This window comes from Onychostoma macrolepis, chromosome 05 (genome assembly GCF_012432095.1).
Source record: "Onychostoma macrolepis isolate SWU-2019 chromosome 05, ASM1243209v1, whole genome shotgun sequence".
In the NCBI taxonomy this organism is placed as follows: domain Eukaryota; kingdom Metazoa; phylum Chordata; class Actinopteri; order Cypriniformes; family Cyprinidae; genus Onychostoma; species Onychostoma macrolepis.
The window spans coordinates 43198837-43226680 of NC_081159.1; the positions used below are offsets into that span (position 1 = coordinate 43198837).

The following is a 27844-nucleotide window of genomic DNA, read 5'->3' on the forward strand; positions in this document are numbered from 1 at the left end:
CACTGACCATAACCCTTTTGAAATTAAAACGACCATCCATTTCAAATACTCTGTGTCCAAAATACTAAAGTAAAAATTCGAAAAATGTGTAAGGCAGCTGTGTGTTTTAGCACAATTGATCAATCAGCTTTCAGGACCATAATGAGCATTTGTGCCTTTTGCTATCAAATGACCAGGACTTTTAGAGAACAGTTTACAAATTCAATAGAACAGAAGCAAAATAATACTATATTTTTTAATCGGCAGTTATGGTTGATTTGAGCTCTTTATTGCTTAATGAAAGTCAAGCATGAAGAAGCATTCAGAAAACATTTTGAAAATATTAAATCAACTGCAAACATGATTAAGACAAAAAATTAAACACTGTTTACGTGAAATGACTGATATGCAGATCAGTTTATTCTATATTCAGATTCTCATTTGTCATTTAGGATTGGAAAATGACAAATGAGGATTAAAGCGACTGGATCCTTTTTTTCCAACGGCCACCCGAATCTCCTCCAGCAGTTTCTTTTTGTTGTTTGAGATGTTTTTTCCAGCGACTTCCATAAGATCAGTGATCATCTCAGCGCTGTAAGAACGTTTAAAGGTGCGATACTTCTCCCGCAAGGTCTTAACTTCATCTGAAGAAACAGTTACATATTTACATTAGAATTTATTTCAGTGATATTTCCGATTCAATCAGGAAAACTTTTAAATCTAAACTTGCCTCCACAGTTGACCACATTAAACAGAGGGATGTGAATCACCGTTGGAGCATTTTTGCCTCTGAACACATAGAAGTCCTTCGGTTTGTCCTCGTTTTCATGGGAAGTGTCGACTTTAGGGAAAGGGATGTTTAGTTTCTTGCATGTATCAGCAGCGTCCTTCACTGTCTGCAGTGAAAAAAACATCACAGGCTTCATTAGCAGCAAGCTTTTGAACAGGATGATCAGTGTAAATTGCTCTTATTTTGTTTATAGATCTAACGTGCTGCCCTTCAGAAGCTAGATGAGAAATTTGCATGTTTCCTAGACAAAATAGAAACAATCATCCTGTTCAAAAGTTTTCACCCCCAATCATAATTCTTCCTTAATAAGCATCAGTGAATGTTTGTGTGAATTCCTCAATTATCCTCATTATGAACAGATGGATCTCAAAACCACAGTCACTTTTGGAAAGGGTTCAAACGTGCAGAACATGAACTGAAGAACACTGCTCGGGACAAACAGCAGCCTCATGAACAAATATTATATTCATGGATCAACCAGGAAAGAACACACAGTCTTACGAACTAAACATTTGTAAATTTTTTAAACTGGTTCATTTGTGCAAATTTCACTTATTGTTTTGTCTATATTTGTCCATATATGAACTATATGTAAACATCTGTTATGTGAAATAGCTCATTGAGGGCAGTACTAAATAAATACAACATGCAAGTCTTATGATCCCTCATAATTTGTTAAAGCTACACTTATGTCCCTCTAGCGGTTCAGAAATAAACTCAGTGTGTCCAGTTGCTCAGAAAGCTGGTGATCCACTGACAGATTGGGGTGGGCACGGAGGGAAAAAAAGGAAAACTCCCACGGCGAGTAGAAAGGTTTATGAAGTTTATGAAGAATGCTTCTAAATTAGGACAGCATATGAAGAGTTCATTTGCAAAAACCGATAACTCCATTTTTTATTTATTTTTTCAGAAGTTACGTTTTTTTTCTTTATTACGCATTCCAAGTAACATCAATCAAACTGCAGTTGGTTTGTTTTGGTTAAGTAATACTAATTTAATTAATTACATTTATATAGCACTTTTCTGGGTACTCAAAGCACTTTACATGAAAGGGGGGGGAATCTCCTCAACCACCACCAATGTGCAGCATCCACCTGGATGATGCGACGGCAGCCATAGTGCGCCAGAACGCCCACCACACACCAGCTTACTGGTGGAGAGGAGACAGTGATGAAGCCAATCTGTGTATGGGGATGATCAGGAGGCCATGATGGTCAGAGGCCAATGGGCAAATTTGGCCAGGATGCCGGGGTTACACTCTTTTTAAAGTAATAATAAAAAATACAGGTAATTTACAAAATTAAACTTCATTGAACGTATGTTTTTTACATATTAAAAGTTTGTTTTATAGCAAAAGCAGATAACTCTGACAGTCGTTTTTTTTTTTTTTTTGGCAAAAGCAGATAACTCTACATTTCATGTTTTAGAGTTAAAAAAAAACACTCGTTTAATCTTCGCTGGTAGTCAGACGGAAGGCAAGGTTTGCTCGACCGGAAGGCTGTTGTAGCTTTTGACAGGAGTTCAATACTCAAGGCATGAGTGGGTCAGCATCACCGGTAGTTGAAAAAACGTATTAAGAAGGCTCTTGCCGCGTTCGATGGAAGTTCAATACTCGCGGCATCGGATGGATAAGCTTTGCTGGTAGTCGGACTGAAAAGGCTAGGTTTGCTTGACCGGGAGGCTCTCGCCAGTATGCGATGGGAGATCAAGACTTACGGTGTCGGATGGTTAAGCCTCGCCAAGCGTAAGACAGCAGAAAGGTAAATTTGTGTGGTCGGGAGGCTCTCGCAGCATCCAACGGGAGATCAATACTCACGGCATCGGATGGTTAAGCCTCGCCAGTAGATGGACTGAAAGGCCAAGGTTGCTTGACCAGAAAGCTCTTGCCGCGTTCGACGAGAGTTCATTACTCGCAGCACGAGCGGGTAAGCATTACTGGTAGCTGAAAGAAAAACATATTCAGAAGGCTCTTGCCGCGTTTGACAGGAGTTCAATACTTGTGGCATCGAACGGATAAACTTTGCTGGTTGTCGGACGGAAAAAAAGGCAAGGTTTGCTCAACCGGGAGGCTCTCGCAGCATCCAACGGGAGATCAATACTCACTGCATCGGATGGTTAAGCCTCGCCGGTAGACGGACTGAAAGGTCAAGATTTGATTGGCCGGAGGCTGTTGTAGCATTTGACGGGAGTTCACTACTCACGGCGTCGGATGGATGAGCCTCGCCAGTAGTCGACAGAGAGACGTATTTGCTCCACCGGGAGCGCTCTTGCAGCTTCTGACAGGGAGTTCAATATTCAGGATGATTTTGAGTCGTCTAAAAGGGGTGGATGCTATAATGATTACTTGCATGATTGTAAGACAAATCCAATGAGCTGTTTCTGATAACGTGTCCAAAAATCTTGGTGCTGCTTGCATCCGAAAGTGTATGACAAAATAGAATTTCCTGTGCTAGTGTACCCCAAATGAGTGCCATGAATCTGGATGGATAGACATGGCTTTGGAAGCTAAGGTGATGTCGACTTTTGCCAGCCAGGTGCTAAGATCCATGATTTTATCATATGGATTGCATGCTGAATGTCCTACTATTGGGAGAGAATTCGTCGAGGGGAATCGAGGTGTTTATGCCTGAAACGGAGAGTTACGCAGAGATGACAGATCGATTAGAAGGCGTTTCTTACCCCAGAATTTTCCTAGCAGCCGCTCCAATGGGCTAATGCTGAGACGGCGCTCATCAAAAGGCCTGATCATGAATGCTCATTTAATTTGCGCCGCCTTTAGGGTAAACTGAACAGATTATTTCAGTGAAACTGCTGAACGTAATGAAGAACTCTGAAAAATGGCATCTTTTGATGTCCCCATTTAATAATTTACAATTGTTGTGGCATTTCTGTCATAAAGAAATGGCCAAATATTAAAGATTAAGTGGACATTTGAATTAAATTGTGTTTAGCCGAACAAGGATTAGATCGCACGGTGACATGTAGACGATTGTCGGGCCACTGGAGCCCTCTGTAGGTTGTTGATGTAATGCGTATGGACATTATATTGTTGTTTAAGTTTTCAACAGAACCATACATACTTTTGATACTTTATTCAAAATGATTATTATGGTCTATTGTGGCCTACAATGCATCTATTACCCAATTACTCATTAGTGACGGGCTTAGATGAGAGGTCTATGTCTGCACCTGCCAGGATCTGTGCTCGAATGTTGTAAGCCACTAGCGGTGGCTCCAAGGCAACAGCATTTGCTGGGACGGGCAGTGATGTTGCTGTAAAAGAGGATATTGTGACGTTAAATGGATTAGAGAGCTGTGAGGGAGAGGAGCAGGGGCCGCAATTTCCAGCGGAGGCAGCCTCACACTTACTATCAGCCTCTGGGGCTTGAGGTGGGAAACTGATAGAAGCGTAAGAGAAAAAGGAGTAAAAGAAAGATGTGTGGGTCTGTGTTGCGAGCAGAAGCAGCCTCGCGCTTGCTTCACCTGCTGTAGCTGTAGGCCACAGAAATATGGTTTGAATTTTAGCGGGACATGCTGGAATGTCCAGGTAGCTTGCAGTGTTGCCGATTTAGCCATTTTTGTTGCACTACCCTAGCAACTTGTTTTTCGAGCAACTAGCAACAAATGTAGCTATTGTATATAAAAAAAAAATTATTTGGCAACCTTTAAAAAGTGGCCAAGTGATAAAAGGCATGCGTTTTTTTTGTTTTGTTTTTTCTTTCTTTCTTTCTTTCTTTCTTTCTTCTTCTTCTTCTTCTTTCTTCCTTCTAACCACTCAAGGAAGAAAAAATATTGAAACAGCTAGCCAGCCAAGCGGCATATTGGCTGGTAACGTTAGACACTTTGGGAGAGGTGCCTAGCAGTACGCACTTCACATATGAATTAAGTTGCGGGTTGCACTTGTTTAATAATTGTTTATTAATGATGCACCTTAATTTTTCATTTGTACCTATGATTGTTAATTATTTACTGTTGGTCCACTGTGATCAACAGTGGAACTTTCTTCTTCCACTGTTGGTTTTATCCACAAAACAAAAATTAAACTTATCCATCTTATCTATTTGTTTATCGAAATGCAAGGTGTAAATTAAATACAGGTAAAAATGCTGGTGAAAAATACAGAAAGTTTGAGTAATTCCAGTGTGCATTCTAGGCACTTTGCGTCATGTTTACATAATGACATTAACATCCAATGATTTCGCGACATCCTTTAACAACTTTTAGCAACAAATTACCTGCCTTTAGCAGTTTAAATAATAACAATAATAAAATTAAATAATACATTGACAATTTTGCTAGCCGCCTTGCGCTAGCATCTGGAAACAGAAGCTAGAGGTCCGGCTGCATACAGCGCTGTGGCCGGGAGAGCCGCGGTGAAGACTGAGCCGAAGCGGGAAGCGAGTGAGGATTTCTTCCGCACTTATCAGAATTACCCGAGCCCGTCTTCCCCTTCTCCCAAAACAGACTAGCTACTGTTATTAAAATAGTTCAGTTTTGTGTGTAATGTACATCTGAACACAAAAATATTGTCTGAGATGTGTTGCTTAATGTTAAGGAGTTTGTCTCTGGTAAAACTTATAGAAGAAAAATGACTAAACACAGACCAAACAAACAAAAAGAGCAGAAGAACTGTGGAGCTCAGCGCCATGGCTGCCATTCGCGGCGCCATCTTGATTAAATTATGATTTGATGATTTGATTAGATAATTTGTTATTCACCAGCATGTAGTGTTTTGAGTGTTTTGAAACAGTGAATCATTTTGTGAAGCAAATTGTTCAATTGATTCAAAGCTTTGGGTTAATTTCTCCCATCATGACACGCACAGGTGAATAGAAAATTACCCACAAAATCCGTCCCAACAGGTCTAAAATATAAACAGTTACTACAGGCTTAGTAGTTTTTCATAGTAATTCAGAGTAAGACAGACACAGTTTGGAAGATGGGCCTATTATTCTTTACATTTTGTTACTGTAGCAATAAAATTAACATTTTGCGAATTTGACGAGAACTCTGTGTATAAAAGCCAGGCCTACCATGAAAGGATCGCCGGCACTGAAATCCAGGGAAATGATGAGGTCAATGTCTCTTTCTTTTCTCAGCACTGAGAAGTAGGGTGAGTTGTTCGACAGTCCAGCATCAATATAGTCTCTCGTCTCACTTTCCAGAAGAGCAGGAGGCACTGCTCCATCTAATCGATCACGGTGTGAAATGAGTCCATTTATTATTCTCATTGAATTGCACGTTTTTAGCCGGTCTGTTCTCACCTGTCATGTTGTGAAGGAAGTTATATTTCCTGCCCCAGATCCACTGAGTCACGCATTCAAGCATAGCAATCCAAGCTTCTGTAAAACAGTTATACTTAAAATATATAAACTATAAAGTTCCTCAATTCTTTAAACGATTCTTAGTTTCTTATCAAGAACCATTTTGGCTGTAGACTTCTTGACTTGACAGTTTCATTACAGGATTTTCAGACCAGTGTTTTTGTTTGTTTGTGTTTTAAATGATGACAAATATATAAATCTGGTTATTGTGTGTGTATGTATGTAATCCGGGGGTTAGGGGTTCAACTTACCAAATAGCCAAAATTTGATCCGACCCTTCAAATTGTTGCACACATCCATGGTGAAACTCATTATATCCGGTTTTTCTACTCTATCAGTAGTTTCCACTTCTTTTTTCATTGAACAAATACTGTGATTTGTGCCTCCAGAGAGGTCTGTAAGAAAATGGGACATGACAAATGTGGGTAGACATGATTGCCTTATTATTACACATTATTTTTTAATGTTACCTTATCCATATTTCTTATTTTCATAATTGTACATTTTATATGTATATATTTAGCTGATGCTTTTATTCAAAGCATTTTACAAATGACAATATCTGAATGCAAATATAATGTGATTTTTTTTTTTTTTTTTTTGACAATTTCAGAAAATAAAAGGTATTCTTCGCAAATCTGTGTCATTAAACAGCAGGCTCTTACTGTGATGTATAGGCCTAATGGTTTACCGTTCAAATTTTTTCTGATGGACTCATCAAGATGAGAAGTATCTTTGCCTTTCAAAACAGTGAGATTCATGTCCACAAGATCCATGAGCACCTGGTAACATTCATCTACAGGTGGGGAGATTGGAACATCATCTGAAGCAAACCCACAATGGAAGGAGTCTGATTCCATCTCTTTGTTCACCTCTTCATATTCCCTCTCAGGCTGTTCTGTCCAATAGATATTGAATAAAGATGAACACACTACAAAAAAGCACTTTTTCCACTGTCAAATTTATGATGTTTCGATATCAGTTTTACCGCAACCAGAAGCAATTAGTCCATGGGCGTACAATACGCAGGACACTTTTAATAAAATGTCAAATTTGTCCCCCGCACTTTTTTCGGGTAAGTGTGTTGGAGTGAACACACCTAGAGGTTTTCAGCAACCAGCGTCAATAAATCTATATTTAAATTCAAAGTAAAAAGATAGTCTATGCATAACCTGACATTTTATTCGTATCCAAAATGAGGCGATGTGAACATTACAAACCGCTAAACACTCTCGTGCAGTGTATGTTTCATTCATACTTGAAGCCAGAGGGCGCTCTCGGGCAGAAAGTTCAAACCAGACTCATAGAAGTAATAACTTATGATGTGCCAGGAAATCCTAATATGGACAAAAGGACTGTCCCAAATGGCACACTTCATGTGCACTTGTGGTCTTGCGGACTTATAATGGGCGTCACATGTGCATGTCCGTTAAGTCCATGAGACCTTAGGGTGTCCCATTTGTCATTTTAGCATTCAGAAGTGTGCTCGCGAGTGCCCCCTTTGCAGCTGCTATTTGCCCTCGATGCACACTTCTGCCGAGCCCGCACTGAGGTGTGCTCTGCAGCAGACTTCTACCCCACAGTCAAAGCAGTATTACGTCACAAAAGTTCAGACGCGAGGGTTTAGGGTACCATTTGGAACTGGGCCAAAGGCATCCAGCGATTGCTGAATAAAAAAACATGAAGACAATGCATGAATCTATGTGTGTGTTTTTCAAATCATCTCCAGGTAATAAAGTCACCCAATAATGCAGTGCTAACTGACATAGTGTAACAGAGGCCAGAGGGTGGGTGCTATAAAATAGCATTCATGACCGTTCACAGACCTTTTGAGGGGCATGTGCTAAAACCCTTTTTCTTTTGGTCACATCTTAATGGCAAATTAAATAACACAAAATAATAGTCTCAAATGCTTTAGATTTATTCACTATTAATAACCATAATAATAATAATAATATAGTTTGAAGGGAAAAATATTTTTTTAGCTATTCTGTTTGGTTTTATAAGTTAATTTGTATTATTTGGTTAACTTGTTTATATATGTCACTGAGAAGACGGGAAGGTCAAGCAATGAGTCAAGTATTTTTGCCAAACTATGTTGAGATATAATTTAAATAATTATGTCCAAAACAGTTCCATATGAGATTATAAGAAACTATAGCCATACTGTCACTATAGCATATCCAACATGTATCCGCCTAGCTGGCAAAAACTTGATACTGTTGAGGACCAGAGATGTTGGTCTCATATGAAGGTCTAAAATAAGCCAGCAATGAAGAAATACTAAAATACTGTGAAAAGTACAGCTGCTGTGAAAGGTTTGAATTGTACCAGAGCTCTCCCCATATATATATATATATATATATGTATATGTATGTGTGTGTGTGTGTGTGTGTGTGTATACACAGAATGTATACAGAGTATTACATTCTGCATGATAAAATCTAAAGATTTCACAGTGATCTGATTCTGTAATGGTTTTTTTTTTTTTTTTTTTTTAAGTTTTATTTAGTTTATTTAGCCAAAATCTCATTTTATAAAAGAGATGAAATGCTATTGTATGCACAGGCTATTTAAAGGGTTAGGGGTTCCATGCGTTTTTGTAAGATAAATATCCATATTCCAAACGTAATAAACACTTTTTTCTCACTTCCGCTGACTGTCGTACGTGAAAGGCATCCAGGCATGACGTAGGACATCGGCGTTGCGTGATTAGTGACGAACACGGAGAGAGAACAAAACAAAATGCCGGTCAAGAATTAGAAGTATAAACCAAGGATTTCTATATAAGCCAAGAGGAGACTGGTTTTCCTTTGCTAAAGTAAGGAAACTTTATATCTCAGATGCTTTGTATCTGTAAATATCTCAGAGGCGCACGCACGACGCATACGTCGTACGTCATCCGCCGGAACAGCTTCCGCATACGACAGATACCGGAAGTGAGAAAAAAGTGTTTATTATGTTTGAAATATGGATATTTGTCTTACAAAAACACATGGATTCACTACAGGAGGCCTTTATTCACCCCCTGGAGCCGTGTGAGGCACATTTTATTATGGATGCGCACACTTTATTTCACATCTTCTGGACTGTTGACAAAAAGCACACGCTTATCCAGATTGTAAGGCTTGGAGGGGCCAGGACAATTTTTAATATAACTCCAGTTGGATTCATCTGAAAGAAAAAAGTCAGATACACCAAGGATGCCTCGAGGTTGAATACATCACAGGCTAATTTTCATTTTTGGGTGAACTAACCCTTTAAGTGTATTGGCTATGACTAGATGGCAAATGCTAGCCCTCTCTCTCCGGTCCCACATGTCTCAGACCTCAAATACAGAGCTGGTCCTCCCTATACACAGAATACGCAAGCTGCGTAGGGCCCCCGAAACACTGAGGGGCCCCCTTGCTCTCAAAGATGTTTTAATTTTAGTTTTGTTTTTGAATTTGGCCAGTGGTTATGAAAACATGACTGATCATTTATTTTAATGTGGTGCACTATCACCTATGGAAGGATTTTCCAGACTATTTTCAAAAGCAATTGCAAATTGTATTTTTAATTGCGTTTTCCACATGTGGGCGCATTTTGTGACATAATCCAAATGCAATTGTAATTTTGCATTACCGTTTGCATTTTCGTTTTCGCAAACGAACATTTTGTTTTTGAAATGAAACTGTCGTTCCCATGTCTTACGAGTTATGAGCCTGCCATATTTAAATAGCAATATTAATTACCACATTTGCTTTTTCACTCTCTCTGTGTCGTGCATGTAACCTGCCAAAACTCAAATTAAATCGCAATTCCTTTTGCATTTGAATTTCCGATGTCTACACAGAAAGCAGTCAATCATTGTGAGGGGGCGGGACTATACTAGGGGGCGTGTTTGTATTGGGAGGTGACGTCACTCACAGACTACTGTGCTGAACGCTTTGATTAAAGGCTCCGCTAAGGGCAGCTGTCAATCAGTTCGTGCCTGTGTGAACTAACAGACAACCTTCTTGGCACAATTATTAATTCTTTTTAATTAATACAATTATATAAAGTCTTTTTTTACCCCAAATGCAGCGATTATACCCTGCTAACAGCGGGAGCAACAACGGTACGCACAATAGGTCAATATTCACTATTAACAAAACGCTTTTCACCTGTCTCAACATCCCTCACTGCTTCTCTAACTCCGATTGATGCAAATGAGTAAACAGACAGTGCAATTCTACACTTATTACAGTACATTTTATTCCTTTCTTTTAATCTGTAAAAGAGCTCGTCGCAACTGCCTCAATATTTTTTACTGTTTGAAAAAAAAAAAAAAAACTGTGCCAATGTGCCAATCTATATTCACTCGAGATACTGTCCCCGCACTGCTCAAATACATAAAATATGAGCCTTTATAGACATAGTGTTTCTCACGTAAACAAAATGTTGGCTGTACTTATTCAAACAACAAGATCTTTATTTACCCTTGCAAGACTTCATTCAGCTGCTGTGGAACTCAGTTCATTCAGTCAAGATAGAGGGGGTGAATTATGAGATTTTACTGAGAGTTGAAGCGGATCCAACAAGATTTAATCACAAACTCTTTTTAATACCTCTCACTGGCTAAATATTTGTGAAACAGGCAGACAAACACAAAGGGTGACCAATAGCATTGATGTATTGAAGAAGAAGAAAAAAAAAAAAACCACAACCACCGCCACCAAAAAATAAATAAATAAATAGATAAATAAAAGGCACTTTGGAGTTAAAGGGGGAAAAAGGGTACACTTTAAGTATACTTAAAAAAAGGGGAGCCTACATTAAGTATACTTAAATAAAAATACTCAAATATTTCAGTTCTCAATTTAAAATCAATCCTTAAATAAAAGTAGTAGGAAATGCTTTACCTTTCCTCATGGCCTCAAGTATTGTGTCTTTTCTTTTAAAAAAATCTGAAAAAAAAAAAAAAAATTATATATATATATATATATATATATATATAAGGATGATAAATAACTGTTGACTTTAAGCAAAATTCAGCCCTCAGGAAAAAAAAAAATAAAATCTTCACCTTGCATCTGTTTCAAGATTTCTTCCTTATTCTGCTTTCCATCTCCTAAAGCGCTGCCGCAAAGAGCTGCAGAAAAACACAATATCAACACACTTGAACTGTGGACATTTTGTAATGATTGAATTGCAAATTTTTGAATTGCAAATATGCAAAGGATGTGTCTCGTGGCAATTCGTAACTATTTTATTAATTGGCAGCTAATTTGTATAAATCATATGAAAACTTAGGCCTACATTTTCAGAAAAAAAAAATAAGCATGATGGTCCACCCTTCATTTATTTCATATGAAATCGCCACAAAAGGTTACGCTACATTTTCCAGTTAGATCGGGTTGTCTGGACCGAGTCATCAATTGTTGAACAGGACTTTCATTTCTATTTGATCATTCATGTGTTATAATGAGTAAAAATAACACAATCACATAATATCATGCCATTGGTGTGTTTAAAATGTTCAGCAGCAACTATTGTTTTTTAAAACATTTTTATTTGTAATGAAGTCAGTTTTGACTAAATCAAACATATATTATAAAGAATAAAATAAGCATAAAAATAACACCCTATAACATAAACAGCCAGGCTAATTATTTTTTTTTTATGAAATAGCGTCTAATAGAGAAATCACAGAAACATTTGATATTTAGACTAACTCAGAGATCAGTGAAGTACAGTGTGCAATCAATGTGTAAGTTGATATTACAAATAAAGTGTTACAAATATTAAACTCCTATGTGACAGTTAGTTTTTTTTACCCTGCAGGTACAGCATGTCAAATTCGTCCTGATGTTTTTTCTTTGAGCCCTTGTGAAACTGGCTGCCGAAGCTGGAGGTGTCCACAAACGCTCCAGTGAGGGAATAACCTGCTTCATATGGATTGATTTCAAACCACTGGTCTGCAGACAGAAAACATGTCCATGTAACTATTGACACAAGCACAGTAACACTTTATTTCTTTCTTTCATTCATCACATGCAGACAGGGGCGGACTTAGCGATTTGGGGGCCCTAAGCAAATTCCAGGTATGGGGCCCCCATACAATAACTATGTGTCCTTTTATGCTTAACCCCTATTTTGCTCGCTCGCTCAAGTTTTTAGTTTATTTATCCCTTCACAACCAGTAATTAGTCAACTTGCTGCTGTTCTAAAGCCAAATTAGGCTACCTTTTTTTTTTTTCAGATCACAAAAGGAAGACATTATCACAAAAACAATAAATAAATAAAAAAAGAACAGAAAAATGCGTGCACTTGTCAATTTAATAAATTGCAAAAATGTTCAATCTTTTTACAAACATAAAACTATCCCATGTAACTCATTCCATATTCCAAGTGTTTATAACCCTTATTTTGCTTGCTCTCTCTAGTTTATAGTTTATCTGTGCCGTCACAACCAGTAATTTGTCAACCTGATGCTGTTTTAAAGCCAAATTTGGCTACCTTATTTTTTGAGATTACAAATGAAGACATTATCCAAAAAAATAAAAAATAAATAAATAAAATAAAAAAACTTGCACTTGTCCATTTAATAAATTGTAAACCTTTCCAATCTTTTTACAAAAATAAAATTATCCCAGGCAACTCATTATATATTCCAAGTGTTCTGAAGGCATACTGTAGGCTTTGCCGAGAAACAAATCGAAAATGAAACCTATTATTAAGGGAAAATCTCCAATCATTGCATTCGTGCATTTATACGAGTATGCGGCAGTTCGCGCTGGTGCGCCTAGGAGACGCTCACAAGAGTCATTTTGAAACATCAAGATAAATAAAATTGACTTGAAACGCAATAGTTTCTTTACTGAGGTGAATATCTCTGTTCTGAGACAGTCAGACAGCCTAGAATGCGCGCAAAGAGCGCTCTCTCATGATCACTATAGCTGTCTCTCACTTCAATTCATTGCGATCTCACGACGTTCCGTTAATAAGCTACACTGCACAATGAATCTCTTATTTACATCGTATCTACACTTTGTTATAATGAGATGATCCCCGACCTGGCAGAACTCAGCACTTGACAAAAACTCGGCATTTTGATCGGTAAGTGGATTCTAACTTAAACACTTCTGGTCACTGCGTTCAAGAAATCAGCGCACATGTCTGTGAACGGCTACATTGCTCAACGCTGCAAATATGTTTCGCCAATATCAGATGGGGCCCCCTGAATCTCCGGGGCCCCAAGCGGCCGCTTACCTCGCTTATTGGTTAAGTCCGCCCCTGCATGCAGACCTCCATCACTGCACTGTTTGCATTGCTTGTCGACCACTGTGTAGATGGGAAATGGGTCTTTATTGTTCTTGTTCCGCTGCTCTGTGAGTGTGTGTTCATCGATCTATAGAAAACACATTTTTGCGGCATCATGTTATTGTATTGTAAGGAGACAACTGTAAGACATTTTGTTTTTTCAATCACCAACAACATGTTCTCAGCAAAGTTCTCTTAATAAGGATCTCATCTTTTAATTATTTCAGAATTGTGATCAATTCTTTCTCAATTTAAAGTTATGTTGTCCTATGGTATATGTCCTTTAAGACGCTTTTACAGACTGAAATGCTGCATTGCCATAACAAATAACATTGTAAATCTATCAAAGTTCTTCCACTTAAAGTTTTTAATGTAATGTACTGTACATTTCTAACACTTGTTTACTCTCGTGTTAAATTACAAAATATTCAACCACAAAGCCCAACCTGTGTAGCCTAATTCACGAAAAAAATGACTGCTGTTATGAACCAGTTCTTTTTAGTGAGTAAAAAAAAAAAAATAAAGATTAGAAAAAGAAATAGTACTCAAATTCAGGAACACTGAATCAACATCATCTGACCACTGAGCTGCAAGATACAATCGGTAAAAATGATAAATTAACCTTCTCTATACATCAAAATCAAACAATATATTGATTCAGCTGCATGTTTTCTCTCAGGAGGTTTGGGAAACTCAAGGGAATCATGTTTATCAAACGTGTGTTTTTATAAACTCCTTAAAAAAAACTATGGGGAAAGTAGCTGTTTTTTGTGAAAAACACAATTAAAAAAAAGTTTGTTTTCCTTAATTTTAAACATATTATTAATTAATCATTAAAGTGATATTTTAGTGGATTGTTATTTGAAATAAGACTTCAATCTCAGATTCATATTTAATTTAATCAAGTTTAATTCAATATAGTATTTTTGTGTCATATTCTGTATTAATACAACTTGTCTTTTCTATAGAGTGCATGTCTTTAAACAGTAAGACGATTACTTTGTGGTCATCTTATGAAACTCTGCAACTCTTTTGCATATTCATGATACAAATGTGTATGTCAGGCTGTAAATCATACCACCCAATAATTTTCTAAATTATAAATAAAAATTAAACCTGTAAAATCCATCCCTGCTTATGAATATTTACAGACCTCTTTCACACGTGATGTGACAGTCATCACTGCCCAGACGTCAGTCAAGCTGAAGAAGTCTTTCCCATAGTAATATTTCTTCAGTTTGGCCAATGCGTCTTCCCAGCTGACTCCTGGTCCGCTGATTCTCTCGATGATTTTGTCTTTCACGGTCTCTAGTTTGGTGGACCAGTCTGGTTCTTTGTATAAGGAGGCCATGCACCTTCAGAGAAGAACATACTGCTCTCATTTTTGACATTCAACCCAATTCAATCTCTGTGTGTTTGTTGTTTCTCAGGGTTCATACCAAGTTGATCCAGAGACTCCGCTCAGATAAAGGATGCAGTCCAGAAGACCTGCTTTCTCAAGCTGAACCAGGGATCCCAGCAAACCCACCATGGCTCTTTGTCCTCCTCCAGAACCCAGTAATGCAATGTTTGGCACCTCTCTCTGAAACACACATACCATTCAAAGCATCTGCTTCCACATGCTATCAGATGTATCATAAATACAACATCAGAGGGCATCCGTGTGCATCTTCTGAGTGCAAAATGTATGCAGGTTTAATTTTTTTTTTTCCTGAATACAGCCAACATAGTGCTTGCCATTTATTCCGTTGGCAAGAATATTACACTTTCTTCCTGTTTTGTATCTATTACTCAGTGCTTGCATAAGCACATTGCATTAGGATGCATTAGGATCAGCATTCATAGACATTCTGAACTCTATTGGGGTTAGACAACACGTGTCAGGACCTACTCATTGTCGAAATCATACTCTAGATTTAATATTTTCACATGGAATTGATGTTAATGATATTGAAATTCTGCAGCAAAGTGATGATATCTCAGATCATTATCTAGTCTTGTGTAAACTCCATATAGCTCCATATCATAAAACTGTAAATTCTACTCCTTGCTACAAGTATGGCAGAACCATCACTTCTACCACAAAAGACTGCTTTGTAAATAATCTTCCTGATTTATCTCAATTCCTCAGCATATCCAACAGCACAGAAAAACTTGATGATGTAACAGAAACTATGGACTCTCTCTTTTATAGCACTTTAGATACGGTTGCTCCTTTACGCTTAATGCCGAGTTCACACTGCACGATTTTCAAACTCGTCGGATCGCTGTTGTTTTCACACTGCGTGACTATCTGGGGTAGTATTCAGTTGCTGCTGTGTTCACATTGCACGATGGATCGGTGACAGGGGCTTTCACATTGCACGATTTCACAATAGGCAGAATCGCCGACAACTCTGTCTGATCCGCAAACTACATTTCACAACAAAACACACGCGAGAAGTGATAAGGAAATAACGCGAGAACCCGCGTGCGTCAGCCCGTTGTTCTCGAGCGAGACTGGAAGTATTAAAAAAATATAGCCCGCAAATTGTCTGTGCGCTGATTTCCAGCTACAAAAAGAAAAACAGATTATGCAGGAGGGAGATGCAGGGAACAGGGATTGTGTTCTGCAAAGAGTGTAAATAATAATTTTGCAGTAACTGTTATGCTGATGTTGCGGCTGGTCAAGCGTTTGTGCTTGTTTCTGTATGATATAATTGTATATATTAAAATACTGATATGGTCTATAACTCCTCACTGAACTTCCCTCTGCCCTGTATGTTCGTCTCTCATTGGCTGCAGGTCATCGGGATGTAGTTTTCAGTCAGAAATCATTGCGCACAGCAGGATTGTGAATCGCCGACATCTCCAGATATTATATGTCAAATATTTCGCTTGCGTCGGCGATGCATCGGTGATTCTCTCAGATCGTGTCTTTGATAATTCACACTGCGCGATTGTTACTCGCGTGAACAAGCTCCGATTTGCCTCCAATTTTGGCCATTTGTCAGCGATTTATCAAAACCTGTCGGCGAGTGAAAAATCAGGCTAAAATCATGCAGTGTGAACTCGGCATAAGGAAGATTAAGGAAAAGACTCCAACACCGTGGTATAATGAGCACACTCGCGCCCTAAAGGGAGCAGCCCAGAAAATGCAACGCAGCTGGAGGAAAACTAAACTAGAGGTATTTAGTATTGCTTGGCGGGAAAGTACCCTATCCTACAGAAAAGCATTAAAAACTGCTAGATCTGATTACTTTTTGTCTCTTTTAGAAGAAAACAAACATAACCCCAGGTATTTATTCAATACAGTGGCTAAATTAACAAAAAATAAAGTATCAGCAGGTGTTGACATTTCCCAACAGCACAGCAGTAATAACTTTATGAACTATTTTGCTTCCAAGATCGATACTATCAGAGATAAAATTTTATCCTTGCAGCCGTCAGCTACAGTATCGCATCAGATAGCGCACTATAGATCCCCTGAGGAACAATTACACTCATTCTCTGCTATAGGAGAGGAAGAATTGTATAAACTTGTTAAATCATCTAAATCAACAACATGTATGTTAGACCCTATCCCATCTAAACTACTAAAAGAGGTGCTTCCAGAAGTCAAAGATCCTCTTTTGGCTATTATTAATTTGTCATTGTCATTAGGATATGTTCCCAAAACTTTCAAATTGGCTGTTATTAAGCCTCTCATTAAAAAAACACAACTTGACCCCAAAGATCTAGTTAATTACAGACCGATCTGAAATCTCCCTTTTCTGTCAAAGATACTAGAAAAGGTAGTATCCTCACAATTATATTCCTTCTTAGAGACAAATGGTATCTGTGAGGATTTCCAGTCAGGATTTAGACCGTTTCATAGCACTGAGACTGCTCTCATCAGAGTTACAAATGACCTGCTCTTATCATCTGATCGTGGTTGTATCTCTCTATTAGTACTACTGGATCTTAGCGCTGCGTTCGACACTATCGATCACAACATTCTTTTGAATAGACTACAAAACTTTGTTGGCATTAGTGGAAGTGCATTAGCATGGTTCAAATCGTACTTATCTGACCGCCATCAGTTCGTAGCAGTGAATGAAGAGGTATCATATCGATCACAAGTGTAGTATGGAGTACCTCAAGGCTCAGTTACTTTTCACGCTTTACATGTTACCCTTAGGAAATATCATCAGGAAACACGGTGTTAGCTTTCACTGTTATGCTGATGATACTCAGCTCTATATTTCTTCGCGGCCTGGTGAAACACACAAAATTGAGAAACTAACGGAATGGATAGTCGATATAAAAAACTGGATGATGAGTAATTTCTTACTGCTAAATTCTGAAAAAACAGAGGTGTTAATTATTGGACCTAAAACCCCCACATGTAATAACTTAGAACACTGTCTAACACCTGATGGCTGCTCTGTCAATTCTTCGTCATCAGTTAGGAACCTAGGTGTGCTGTTTGATAACAATCTCTCCTTTGACAGCCACGTTTCTAGCATTTGTAAAACTGCATTTTTTCATCTTAAAAATATATCTAAATTGAGACCTGTGCTCTCAAAGTCAAATGCAGAAATGTTAATTCATGCGTTTATGACCTCAAGGTTAGATTATTGTAATGCTTTATTGGGTGGCTGTTTTGCACGCTTAATAAACAAACTACAGTTGGTCCAAAATGCAGCAGCTAGAGTTCTTACTAGAACCAGGAAGTATGACCATATTAGCCCGGTTCTGTCAACACTGCACTGGCTCCCTATTAAACATTGTATAGATTTTAAAATATTGTTAATTACTTAAAGCCCTGAATGGTTTAGCTCCTCAGTACTTGAGCGAGCTCTTATCACATTACAGTCCTCCACGTCCACTATGCTCTCAAAACTCTGGTTTTTGATAATACCTGGAATATCAAAATCAACTGCGGTCGGCAAAACCTTTTCCTATTTAGCGCCAAAACTCTGGAACAATCTACCTAACACTGTTCTGGAGGCAGACACACTCTGTCAGTTTAAATCTAGATTAAAGACCCATCTCTTTAACCTGGTTTACACATAATATAGTAATATGCTTCTAATATTCAAATCCATTAACGGATTGTTAGGCTGCATTAATTAGGTCAACCAGAACCGGGAACACTTCCCTTAACACCCGATGTACTTGTTACATTGTAAGAAGAATGGCATCTACGCTAATGTTAGTCTGTTTCTTTCTTATTCCGAGAACACCGTTGCCACCTGATCCAGTCTGTATCCAGATCAGATGGTGGATCAGCACCTAGAGACGACCTCTACAGCCCTGAACGTCAGCGGAGGCCAGGACACTTAGATGAACCCCAGAGACAGATCCCCAGTGAGGACCTCGTCACCTAGACAGCCATCGGGACAAGACCATGGGAACCAAATGAGTCCTTTACATAATCTGACTTTGCTGCAGTTGGAACAAACTGCTGGTTCGTCTGGTCAGAGGAGAACTGGCCCCCCGACTGAGCCTGGTTTCTCCCAAGGTTTTTTTCTCCATTCTGTCACCGATGGAGTTTTGGTTCCTTGCTGCTGTCGCCTCTGGCTTGCTTAGTTGGGGACACTTAATTTCTAGCGATATCGTCAACTTGATAGCACAGATACTATTTAAACTGATCTGAGCTGGACAATGACATCACTGAATTCAATAATGAAATGCCTTTAACTGAAAACTGAGTGTTTAATCTTGTCATTTTACATTATTGACACTGTTTTCCTATTCTGATATTGGAAAGTTGCTTTGACACAATCTGTATTGTTAAAAGCGCTATATAAATAAAGGTGTCTTGACTTGACTTGACATTGCATTCTTCACAATAGTTGACAGCATAAGCACCTGACATGGGGTTTCATGCAATTCTGTTTCCTGATTACAGCTTCATCAGGTAATGATTCATTATTCTGAGTCCGTATTAAATGTGATGCATTTAATCATTGTCGTTTAAAGGAAAATGAGTTGAGATATACTTTATAAGCTTCTGTTCCCATTCCAGTTACATTCGATGACTAACATAACTATAACAGTAACTCAGGCATGTCCAATCTTGCTCCTGAATGGCCACTTTCCATTTACAAATGTTTGTTGTAGAAAGTGTGAAAGCTACTTAAGCATTAATAGATTTTAGATCAAATAACAGAATGTAAAGATACCACAATTCAAATTTTGATTGTACTGAGCTATTTGATATTGCTATTTGATATTGACTAGCTATTTGATTTGAGTTGTCGACTCTGGCTACATCCGATTGCAATATTGATTTAACTGTTAACATTACATTTCAGTTATTTTCAATGTTGTTTTAATGTAGAATCAATTTACACAGTAAATTTTTGGTTGAAATTTCAACATTAATTCAAAGTGATGATGAACCAACATTGCCTTGTACCATTATTCATTGCTATTAACAACACACCAATGCTTGCTACCTGGGAATGGCATCGTTTTTTCACAATGAAGAGAGTGAAATTGTTGCTTGACAGCTGATATTCATCACCCAACACATCATTTGTATGCCATTTCAATATAAGCAGTTGGAAATATGAAGTATAACATGGGATGTTTTACCCGACTGCATTGAATCTGAAGCTTCTTCAGAGTTTGTAGAACAGTGTTTCTCCTGCTGGCTACAAACTCCTGCTCGCTCCCATTCAGTAGGGGTTTGAATCTCACCGTACCGCTGAGGAAGCCACAGAGACAGACAGACAGATCAGTGCTCACCTGAACATGACTTATTTGATATATTTAGATATCAAATATTCTAGAGTTCAATTAAATTAAATCTGAACTTTATTTTGCACAGGTTTTTTTTTTTTTTTTCAGAATATAGCAGTTTGTTGTAGTGTAATTGTGTTATTTTACTGCTTTCGTGATTCTAGAAATCTGGGCCCGTATTCACAAAACATCTTAAGGCTAAAAGTAGCTCATAACTTAATGATTTAGGAGAAAATTTTAAAAATAGTGGACGTGTCAGTCCTAATTTTTTGCTCTAAGAGTATTTCACAAAGTGTTTTAGCACTAAAACTAGCTCCTAAATCTGTGAAACGTTAGGAGTAGTGAAGAGGACTCCTAAATCACTATAAGACCAAACCACAAACTATCCTAAAATGGCTGTCGCCAGCAATCTGCCTCGAAATATAAGTATTTTAGAAACATTTGACAATAATGAGCTTTTAAAAAGGTATCACCTTTGGATTTTCCTTTGATTATATCCTTTTCATTAACCAGTTAGGCAAGAAGTAACATCTGTTCTTGCATCCAGTTTGGTTTTATTTTATATTTGCATGCCTTACTATCAGCCATGATTATTCTACTCTGTTAATTAAAAGACTGTTTACCGCTACGAGAAGCATACATGTAAGAGGCTGACAATTAGCTGAACATTTACTTGTTTAATTAGTGACACTTAGCCTGCATTTTTAAATCTTCATTTGAATGTGCCAATTAACATTATTTTTAACCTTTATTTGGATATGGAAACATAATGATAAATTTGCTACATGTACTGCGTTAGGCTAACAGACTTGTCAGCACTTACATATTATTGCTCTTTTGTTGATTTGTTTGCTTCCATTGTCCTCATTTGTAAGTTGCTTTGGATAAAAGCATCTGCTAAATAAATAAATGTAAATGTAATGTCGTGCTATATAATATTTCTATGAATACATCTCTGACAGAGACCCCTACACTATCAGCCAATCACTGTGTGCATAGTTAGTAAGCATGCCGACATCATCCATAGCAACGAGGTCAACCCCGCCCCCTTACTCTGAGTTTAAGACTTCTCTCTATTCCTTAGTAAAAGTTTGTCTCAGCAGCTTTGTGAATAGGTTTTAAGAGAAAACTCTTAGCTAAAAACTTTTACTGCTATTTAGGAGAACTCTTAGTGGTAAGATAAAATGTTTTGTGAATACGGGCCCTGGGCAGGATTACATACCTTTCCTTGGGTTTAAATGCACTCATCTGTAAAACAAGAGAGTGAGTCAAGTAAATTTCTGTAATATAAAATGAATATTTTTGAGGATATAGCAAATCAGTACACTCTGATAGGCTGTTTTTAGAGAATTATGATAAACCAAAGAAACAATAGAGTAAACGTGAAAAACATTAATGTTATGCATGCATCAAAGTAAACCTATTGTAAATAAAGTAGAAACTATGTGTGAAAAATGTCTTCCAGCTTAAAATGTAAACACTTTTGAACTGTTTAAAATTTAAATAATGTAAAAAACATGATCTGAAATATTTATTTACAATTATTTAATTCATTTTTAAATAAAACATTTTTTTTTTAAATACCGCTGAAATACAGCCAAAATACAGCTGATTACGTCAGACATCATGCAGTCTTGCATCTTTATAGTTTTAGAGTCAGATTGCTATATGTTCTGGATCAAAAACTATTGGATCAAAACATCAGTATATTTCAATAACGTTGTAAAGATTGTGGTGCAAAAAAAAGAACAAAACTTAGTCACACTGAAATATGAATCAATTAAATAATTTTTCACCATCATTGTATATTTTTATGCACTTTTGGTAGTGTGCGGGTCATTAATAAGGTTGTCACATGCAATTTATAAGGACACGAAACCTTTAAATTGCCCTGACATGATTTATATAAAGCTTTAAAACATTTACTTACTATTTCTGTAAATCGTGAGTCTTCAATGCCACACTGAAAACAACACAGCAGTCCTTATCTGACTTTCAGCCAGAAGATGCTCTTATATGGGGCTCTGAAACTACACTTCAAGTCTAGACATCACCCTGAGGGTGAGGTTGTGAATGATGAATGACTCAATCATTCACTGAGACCAGGAAAAGTGTGATATTTCCTTGTATATTAATTATGTAGCCTCACCTCATGAACCTCACCTAGTTTGTGTGGCAGGAAACAGGTTGTTCTGTTGTCCTTTTCAGTGAGAACAGGGGAAAGCCTTCATGCTCGTTACCAGCAGAACATGTAGTATATTGTTGCATAAGAAAGTAGGCTTATGCAAAAAATTATGTAAGATTTTATCCATGATTGCATACATTGTCGTTTATGGTGTGCCAGGGTTTGGTTTTAATTTCAACCGACAGATTTCAACTTTATTTTCAGGTAATGCCGTAAGAGATAAAATGTGAACCTTGACTGCAATGTAATTTTGGATAAAAGCATTTAACAAAAAAAAAAAAAAAAAAGTACATGTAAGAATTAGCTTACTTGTTTGCCAAAGAGACGTCAGTGAGATAAATAAAATGTGATGTGTGAAGAAAACAGAAACATTAAAAGTAAATCTAACTTGTGAACAATATTTTTTATTGTGGTTGCACTTATTATTTGCATTAAGCTATAATTTTGTGAAATGGATAAAATAAAACACATACAATAGTTTTAGATTTTGCCACTTCAGACATATTATAATGTTTCCAATATTGTCAAATATTATAAATGTTTCAAATATCAGACATCCTATTCTGTGTTTTTGACTAAAAAGATAAGTTCATAAGAGTCATTTGTTTGTGAATTGGCTACACAGGTGGCACTGTGTGTTTTTGACTGGCTAAAAAATAACTGCATTCATATGTTCATGAATAGCCTACATACTGTAAGTAGCACTTTATGGTATTGACTCACTAAAAAGAACCAGTTCATTCATTCTTCCTGATTTGACTACACTGGTCACACTATTGTGATGTGTGCAGTCTTTATTTTGCATTACACTGTACTTTTTATGTCATCACATTGAAGCAAATTTATACACACACGTTTTATGCACAGGGGTGGCAAAGCTTTTTCTTATGGACATACTAAACGATTCAACGGAAAAATGTTACATATTAATGAAGCCAACCAAAACAGCAGTGATGGAGGTAACGAATTACAACTACTCCATTACTGTAATTAAGTAGTTGTTTCAGGTATTTGTACTTTCGTGACTCGTGAGTATATTTTTAAGTCTGTAATTTAACTTTTACTTCAGTACAAATTAATCAAACTATTCTACTTTGTGTAACAGGGTGAACGAGACGAGAGACGTGCGGATCCTTTTGCAAGCTTTATTAGACAGAGACGAGGTCAAAAAACACAGGCAGGGTCAAAACGCCAGCAATCAGGTATGGCACAGGCAAAACACAAGATCAGTCCAGTGAACAGACGGGGTTGATCGGCGGCGAACATAATCCAGGGGCAAAACAAAGAGAGATAATCCAAATACATGGTAATAGTCCAGGCAGGGGCAAACAGAGTCCAAATGACAAGGCGAGAGAGAAATACAAGGCAGGCTATAAACTTCGGGAAAGAACAAGACTAAACTAAACTAAACTAAACTAAACTAAACTAAACTTTAACACGGGAAACACAGATTAGCTCCGTAAAACAGCACAGAACAATACTTGGTGATCTGATAGAGGAAGTCCAGGGCTTATAAAGTGTGTGTAATTGGATGCAGCTGTGTGTGTGTAATCAGTGCAATGGATGATGGGAACTGTAGTCCGGAGTAACATGTAACAGTCTGTGTAATGTGAGAGTCAATGTAATGGAAGAGCGACCTCTGATGGCAAGCGGATGGAAGTCCATGAACAGGATTCATGACACTTTGCTACTTTTAAAATCTTTCTGGGGTCCACCTTGATAGAAATCGTGTTCCGGGCTCCCTCACCCTTGTCGGGCCCTTGAAATCATCCCAACCTTCCTCTCCATTACTGCGCCCTTGTTGTTAATGGCTGCACTTAGTGTTTGCACTTAATAAGACTAAGAAATGTATACTGTTTTTAATTCTATGCTGAATTTGTAGAAAGTAGTTCAGTTAGGAGGTCACACACAGCTTCAATCATAAGTTCTAGGAGCTCATAATTCATGTACAATTCAGTGTACAAAAGGTGTGACGAGACGCCTGAAATCATACAGGTGAGAAGCCAGTCAGTTGAGTTTGCGGCAAAACCTTTTATAGTGCTTGGATATCATTGTCTTTTACTGCATATTGTAAGGGGGCTTTGATCTCCTCATGAAGCCAGTCACTCAGGAACTCTCACAATACAGATGTCATGCCACAAGACAATAAAACTCTCTAATCAGACAAGAAGATCTGAGAGAAAGACCATTTGATCATCGGTCCATTCACCCATCCTTCCCCCTGGGCACATGGTCTTGGTCACTGAAAGGTGACAAAGAAATGCCAAGAACTCAAGTTGCTACTCTTACATAAAATATTTCAGAATTCATGAGCATAAACTTTTCATGTTTGGTATCAATCTTACAGTCTCTGTGCGATTGGAAATGTGATCCCAGTCCCATATCAATAGAACAGACCAAAAATAAAGATCTCAGACCTGAGAGAAATTCTGTTCCTCTGATATGGGTTGTGCCCCTGATAAGGTCTTTTGTTATTCTTACACCCCAGGTGTCCTCAGGTCATTACATGTCCCAGCAAAAGGTCCTATGAAACTTTTATTATGTTATTGTTTTATTCTGATTTGAGTATTTAAAGAGGATTGGCGAAACATTCAGGGAAGCATCTGTAATCAGAACTTCCCACACGATTGCTGTGTGTCTCTCTATCTGCCAGGTATGATGACTCTTTGAATTTATTTTATTTTAATTTTCTAGGTTTTGTGTTTCATATTGGTCAGTTGTGTAACTAAATTTTAATGTATTTCCTGTAATTGATGTATTCTCTTTTGGACTAATTGAATTTATTCTTTATTGTTTTATATTACTTGATTATGCCTGGCAAAAATAAAATACTAATTTTGATTTATTCTGGACTTTCTAGGAATCATTTCTTCAAGTAGATTAATGTGTAGGGTATTTCCGCAAATCTGTGTTCAGGACAGATCATACCAAAGCACTAATGGATGAACCATGGGGAGCTCCATGAAGGAGACTTTGGATTTCTGACTGTCACTGACTTAACACGGTGTAGCTCTCATGGTTATAGGAGAAAATACACTTTTGGTTATGAGTATGCAGGCGCAGCTCACTTAAAAGTATTATAGCCACTCTGCACCCTCTGAGTAAGCTCAGAACTGACGAGTTTGTGTCCGTGGATTCATAATCGGCCGAAATGTAATTCCTGTGCGATACCTGGTCCCTAATGAAAGAATAATTGAAAGTATGGGATTTCCAGAATATTCAAATATCTAAATTATTACACAATCGATAACTGTGGCCAATTTTAAATTAAGGAACACAAATTAAAGATTAAAGAATCGTCAACAATTGGAGTCAGATTAAATTGTTTATGGAGTCAGATTTTGATTGGAAATCAGAAATTTTAACGATTTAAGATAATTTCTTGCAGAAGTGCCGTAAAAGACATACACGCAGACAACCTTCAATCAGGCCGCTGGACTCCGCGTTTTGGACCAGCGGGTGGAGCCTTACAGTTGGTGACCCCGACGTGATCTCCCAGTCTCAGGCGAGTGACGTCTTTCGGCGCGACAATTCAGATCCAAACAAAGGCATGAGGTTTGAGCTTCTCCTTCTCTGTCTTCAACTGCTCCGGTAAGTCCGTTTTGTTTATCTTTTAGAAAGTATTAGGGAAAGCATAGACGCACCCCATCTAGACACATTTGTAGAACGGGTCGATATACCCAAAGATAGACCGGAGACCGTAGAAATCCGGTGGGTTTTGAGAATATTAGTGAACAACATGGCTTATCAGGGAAAAAGCAGTTTGAGTGCAGATAAGGATGTAATGGAGTCCCTTGCGCTGCAAATTAAAGAGCTTCTTCTCCGTCTCAGAAATAAAGGACTAGAGTTTGAAATAAAACTCCATTTCGGAAGATTTTGGTCGCGATCGTTTACTTGCTTAGTCAAAATGATTTGGCAGCTATTGCAGAAAACGAACGCATAGTAGCAAACATAAAAGAATTAGAAACTACTCGATCAGATGAGTTGAAAAAACTGCGAGCACAGATCGAAGCATCTGTGTACGATAAACAGACTTGGGCAAGACAGGGCGATGCGATGGAAATGCAGATTAAAAACCTTGAAAAGAAGCTACAATTAGATAAACAATATACCTCTGCGCTCGAAGATTGTTGCGGTTCTGCAGGATTTCCTGTAGCTGCGATTAAAATAGCAGCAATAAATGCAACAATTGGAAGTAATATAACTAGTGATAGCGACGAAGATGAGGTTGCGGGCCTAACTGGTAATGTTCATGATCGGATGTCCTTGAGCGAAGTTCGTAACCGAACTCCAAAGGCAAGACCGGGTCCGGTAAGGCGCGAGCCTTCTCCGGAACCCGTGAGCGACATGTATTATCGCCCTAATAGACCCGACGAGTCGAGACAACGTAGCCCAATAAGAACTCGAACTAAATCTGGTGTCGTTCTCAATAAACCTGTAAGAATTGCTGTACTTAAAACAATGACTAGCGCGGATGATGAAGTGACTACCATTAGCCGCCCTTTAACTTGCGAAGAATGCAGTAAACACAAAGAAGTAGTGGGCATGATGCCAAGGAAAGGCCCTTTCCAACCCTACTGGGATAACTTAATGTTACAGGCATCAGTATACAACTTAGAGGCTAGGGATGTCTGGCAAATAGCTCTCCTCACTATTCCAGATGAGTTAAAACCAAAAATGCCTAATGAGTTAAGATCTGGAGAAATTGTAACTAAGCAGGAAGGTGAAAGAGATACTGATGTCTATGAAAGACTGAAAGAAACTCTATTAGAATTAAGGGGACCAACACATGCTGAGTGGAACAGAATTCTAGAAATAAAACAGGCTAACAAAGAGCCATTTGAAGTCTATGCAGAGCGATTATGGGTGACATACAAGGAACATTCAGGGTTAGAAGACGCACAGCGCGATCAGGAAGTTTTACTGCAACTCCTGAAAAATAATGCTGGTCCCCATATACAGCAGGCGCTAATACATGGAGCCGATCCATCTGAAAATACCTACAGGTCACTGGTGGATTGGGCTTCCAAAATAGAAGCAAGACTTAAACAAACCAAAACTCGCTCCGTTGCAACAACACAATGGTTAGCAGAAGGGAAAGGTGTTAAAAACCCTGAACCAAAACCACAGTCTCAACTTCGATGCTTTTATTGCAAAAAAGCTGGCCATATTATTCAAAATTGTTTCAGACTAAAAGCCCAAAAATCTAACTCTACAAATGACACTGAGATCCTTAAACGTTTGGGAGAATTAGTCATAAAGAGTAATGATTCAGGAGACAATGCTAAACAAATTGAGGAACAGACTCAGAATCCAGATAGCCCATACAAAAACCTGCAAGCAGACCTTGCTAACCTATTAGCAAAATACAGTAACCCTCAATAGGGGTGCGTGGCCTCCATTGCTATAGGAAGCATTATCACAAGCGGCAATCGAATCAAAATAAGAGCTAACCTTGGAGGCCGGTTAGTTAACATCCTTATTGATACTGGTGCCGCATGCTCATGTACAAACATTCCATTACCCTTGAGCACAAAAACAATTAGGATCAAAGGTATAGGCGACTCAATA

At 37.9% G+C, this 27844-nt stretch overlaps 1 protein-coding gene across 1 annotated transcript; it reads right to left on the bottom strand.

Annotated features, from left to right (window-relative positions):
• Positions 1-377: 377 nt before the first annotated feature.
• On the bottom strand, positions 378-20102 carry LOC131540818 (cytosolic phospholipase A2 gamma-like). Its single transcript, XM_058776077.1, has 14 exons — positions 20095-20102; positions 19942-20053; positions 14817-14959; positions 14531-14732; positions 13327-13465; positions 11892-12032; positions 11141-11206; positions 10977-11021; positions 6785-6991; positions 6345-6488; positions 6034-6111; positions 5803-5957; positions 710-875; positions 378-623 (listed from the first exon to the last, which is right to left on the bottom strand). Exons 1-14 carry the CDS (start codon positions 20100-20102, stop codon positions 424-426), a joined length of 1806 nt encoding a protein of 601 aa, XP_058632060.1. The 3' UTR covers positions 378-423.
• Positions 20103-27844: the final 7742 nt, after the last annotated feature.

Excerpts from the sequence above, each read along its gene's own strand:
- LOC131540818 (XM_058776077.1), bottom strand. Across the intron at positions 14,960-19,941 it reads TTCAGATTCAATGCAGTCGG|AGAGAGGTGCCAAACATTGC; the intron begins GTAAAACATCCC and ends TGTGTGTTTCAG. Across the intron at positions 11,207-11,891 it reads TGACATGCTGTACCTGCAGG|CTCTTTGCGGCAGCGCTTTA; the intron begins GTAAAAAAAACT and ends GTTTTTCTGCAG.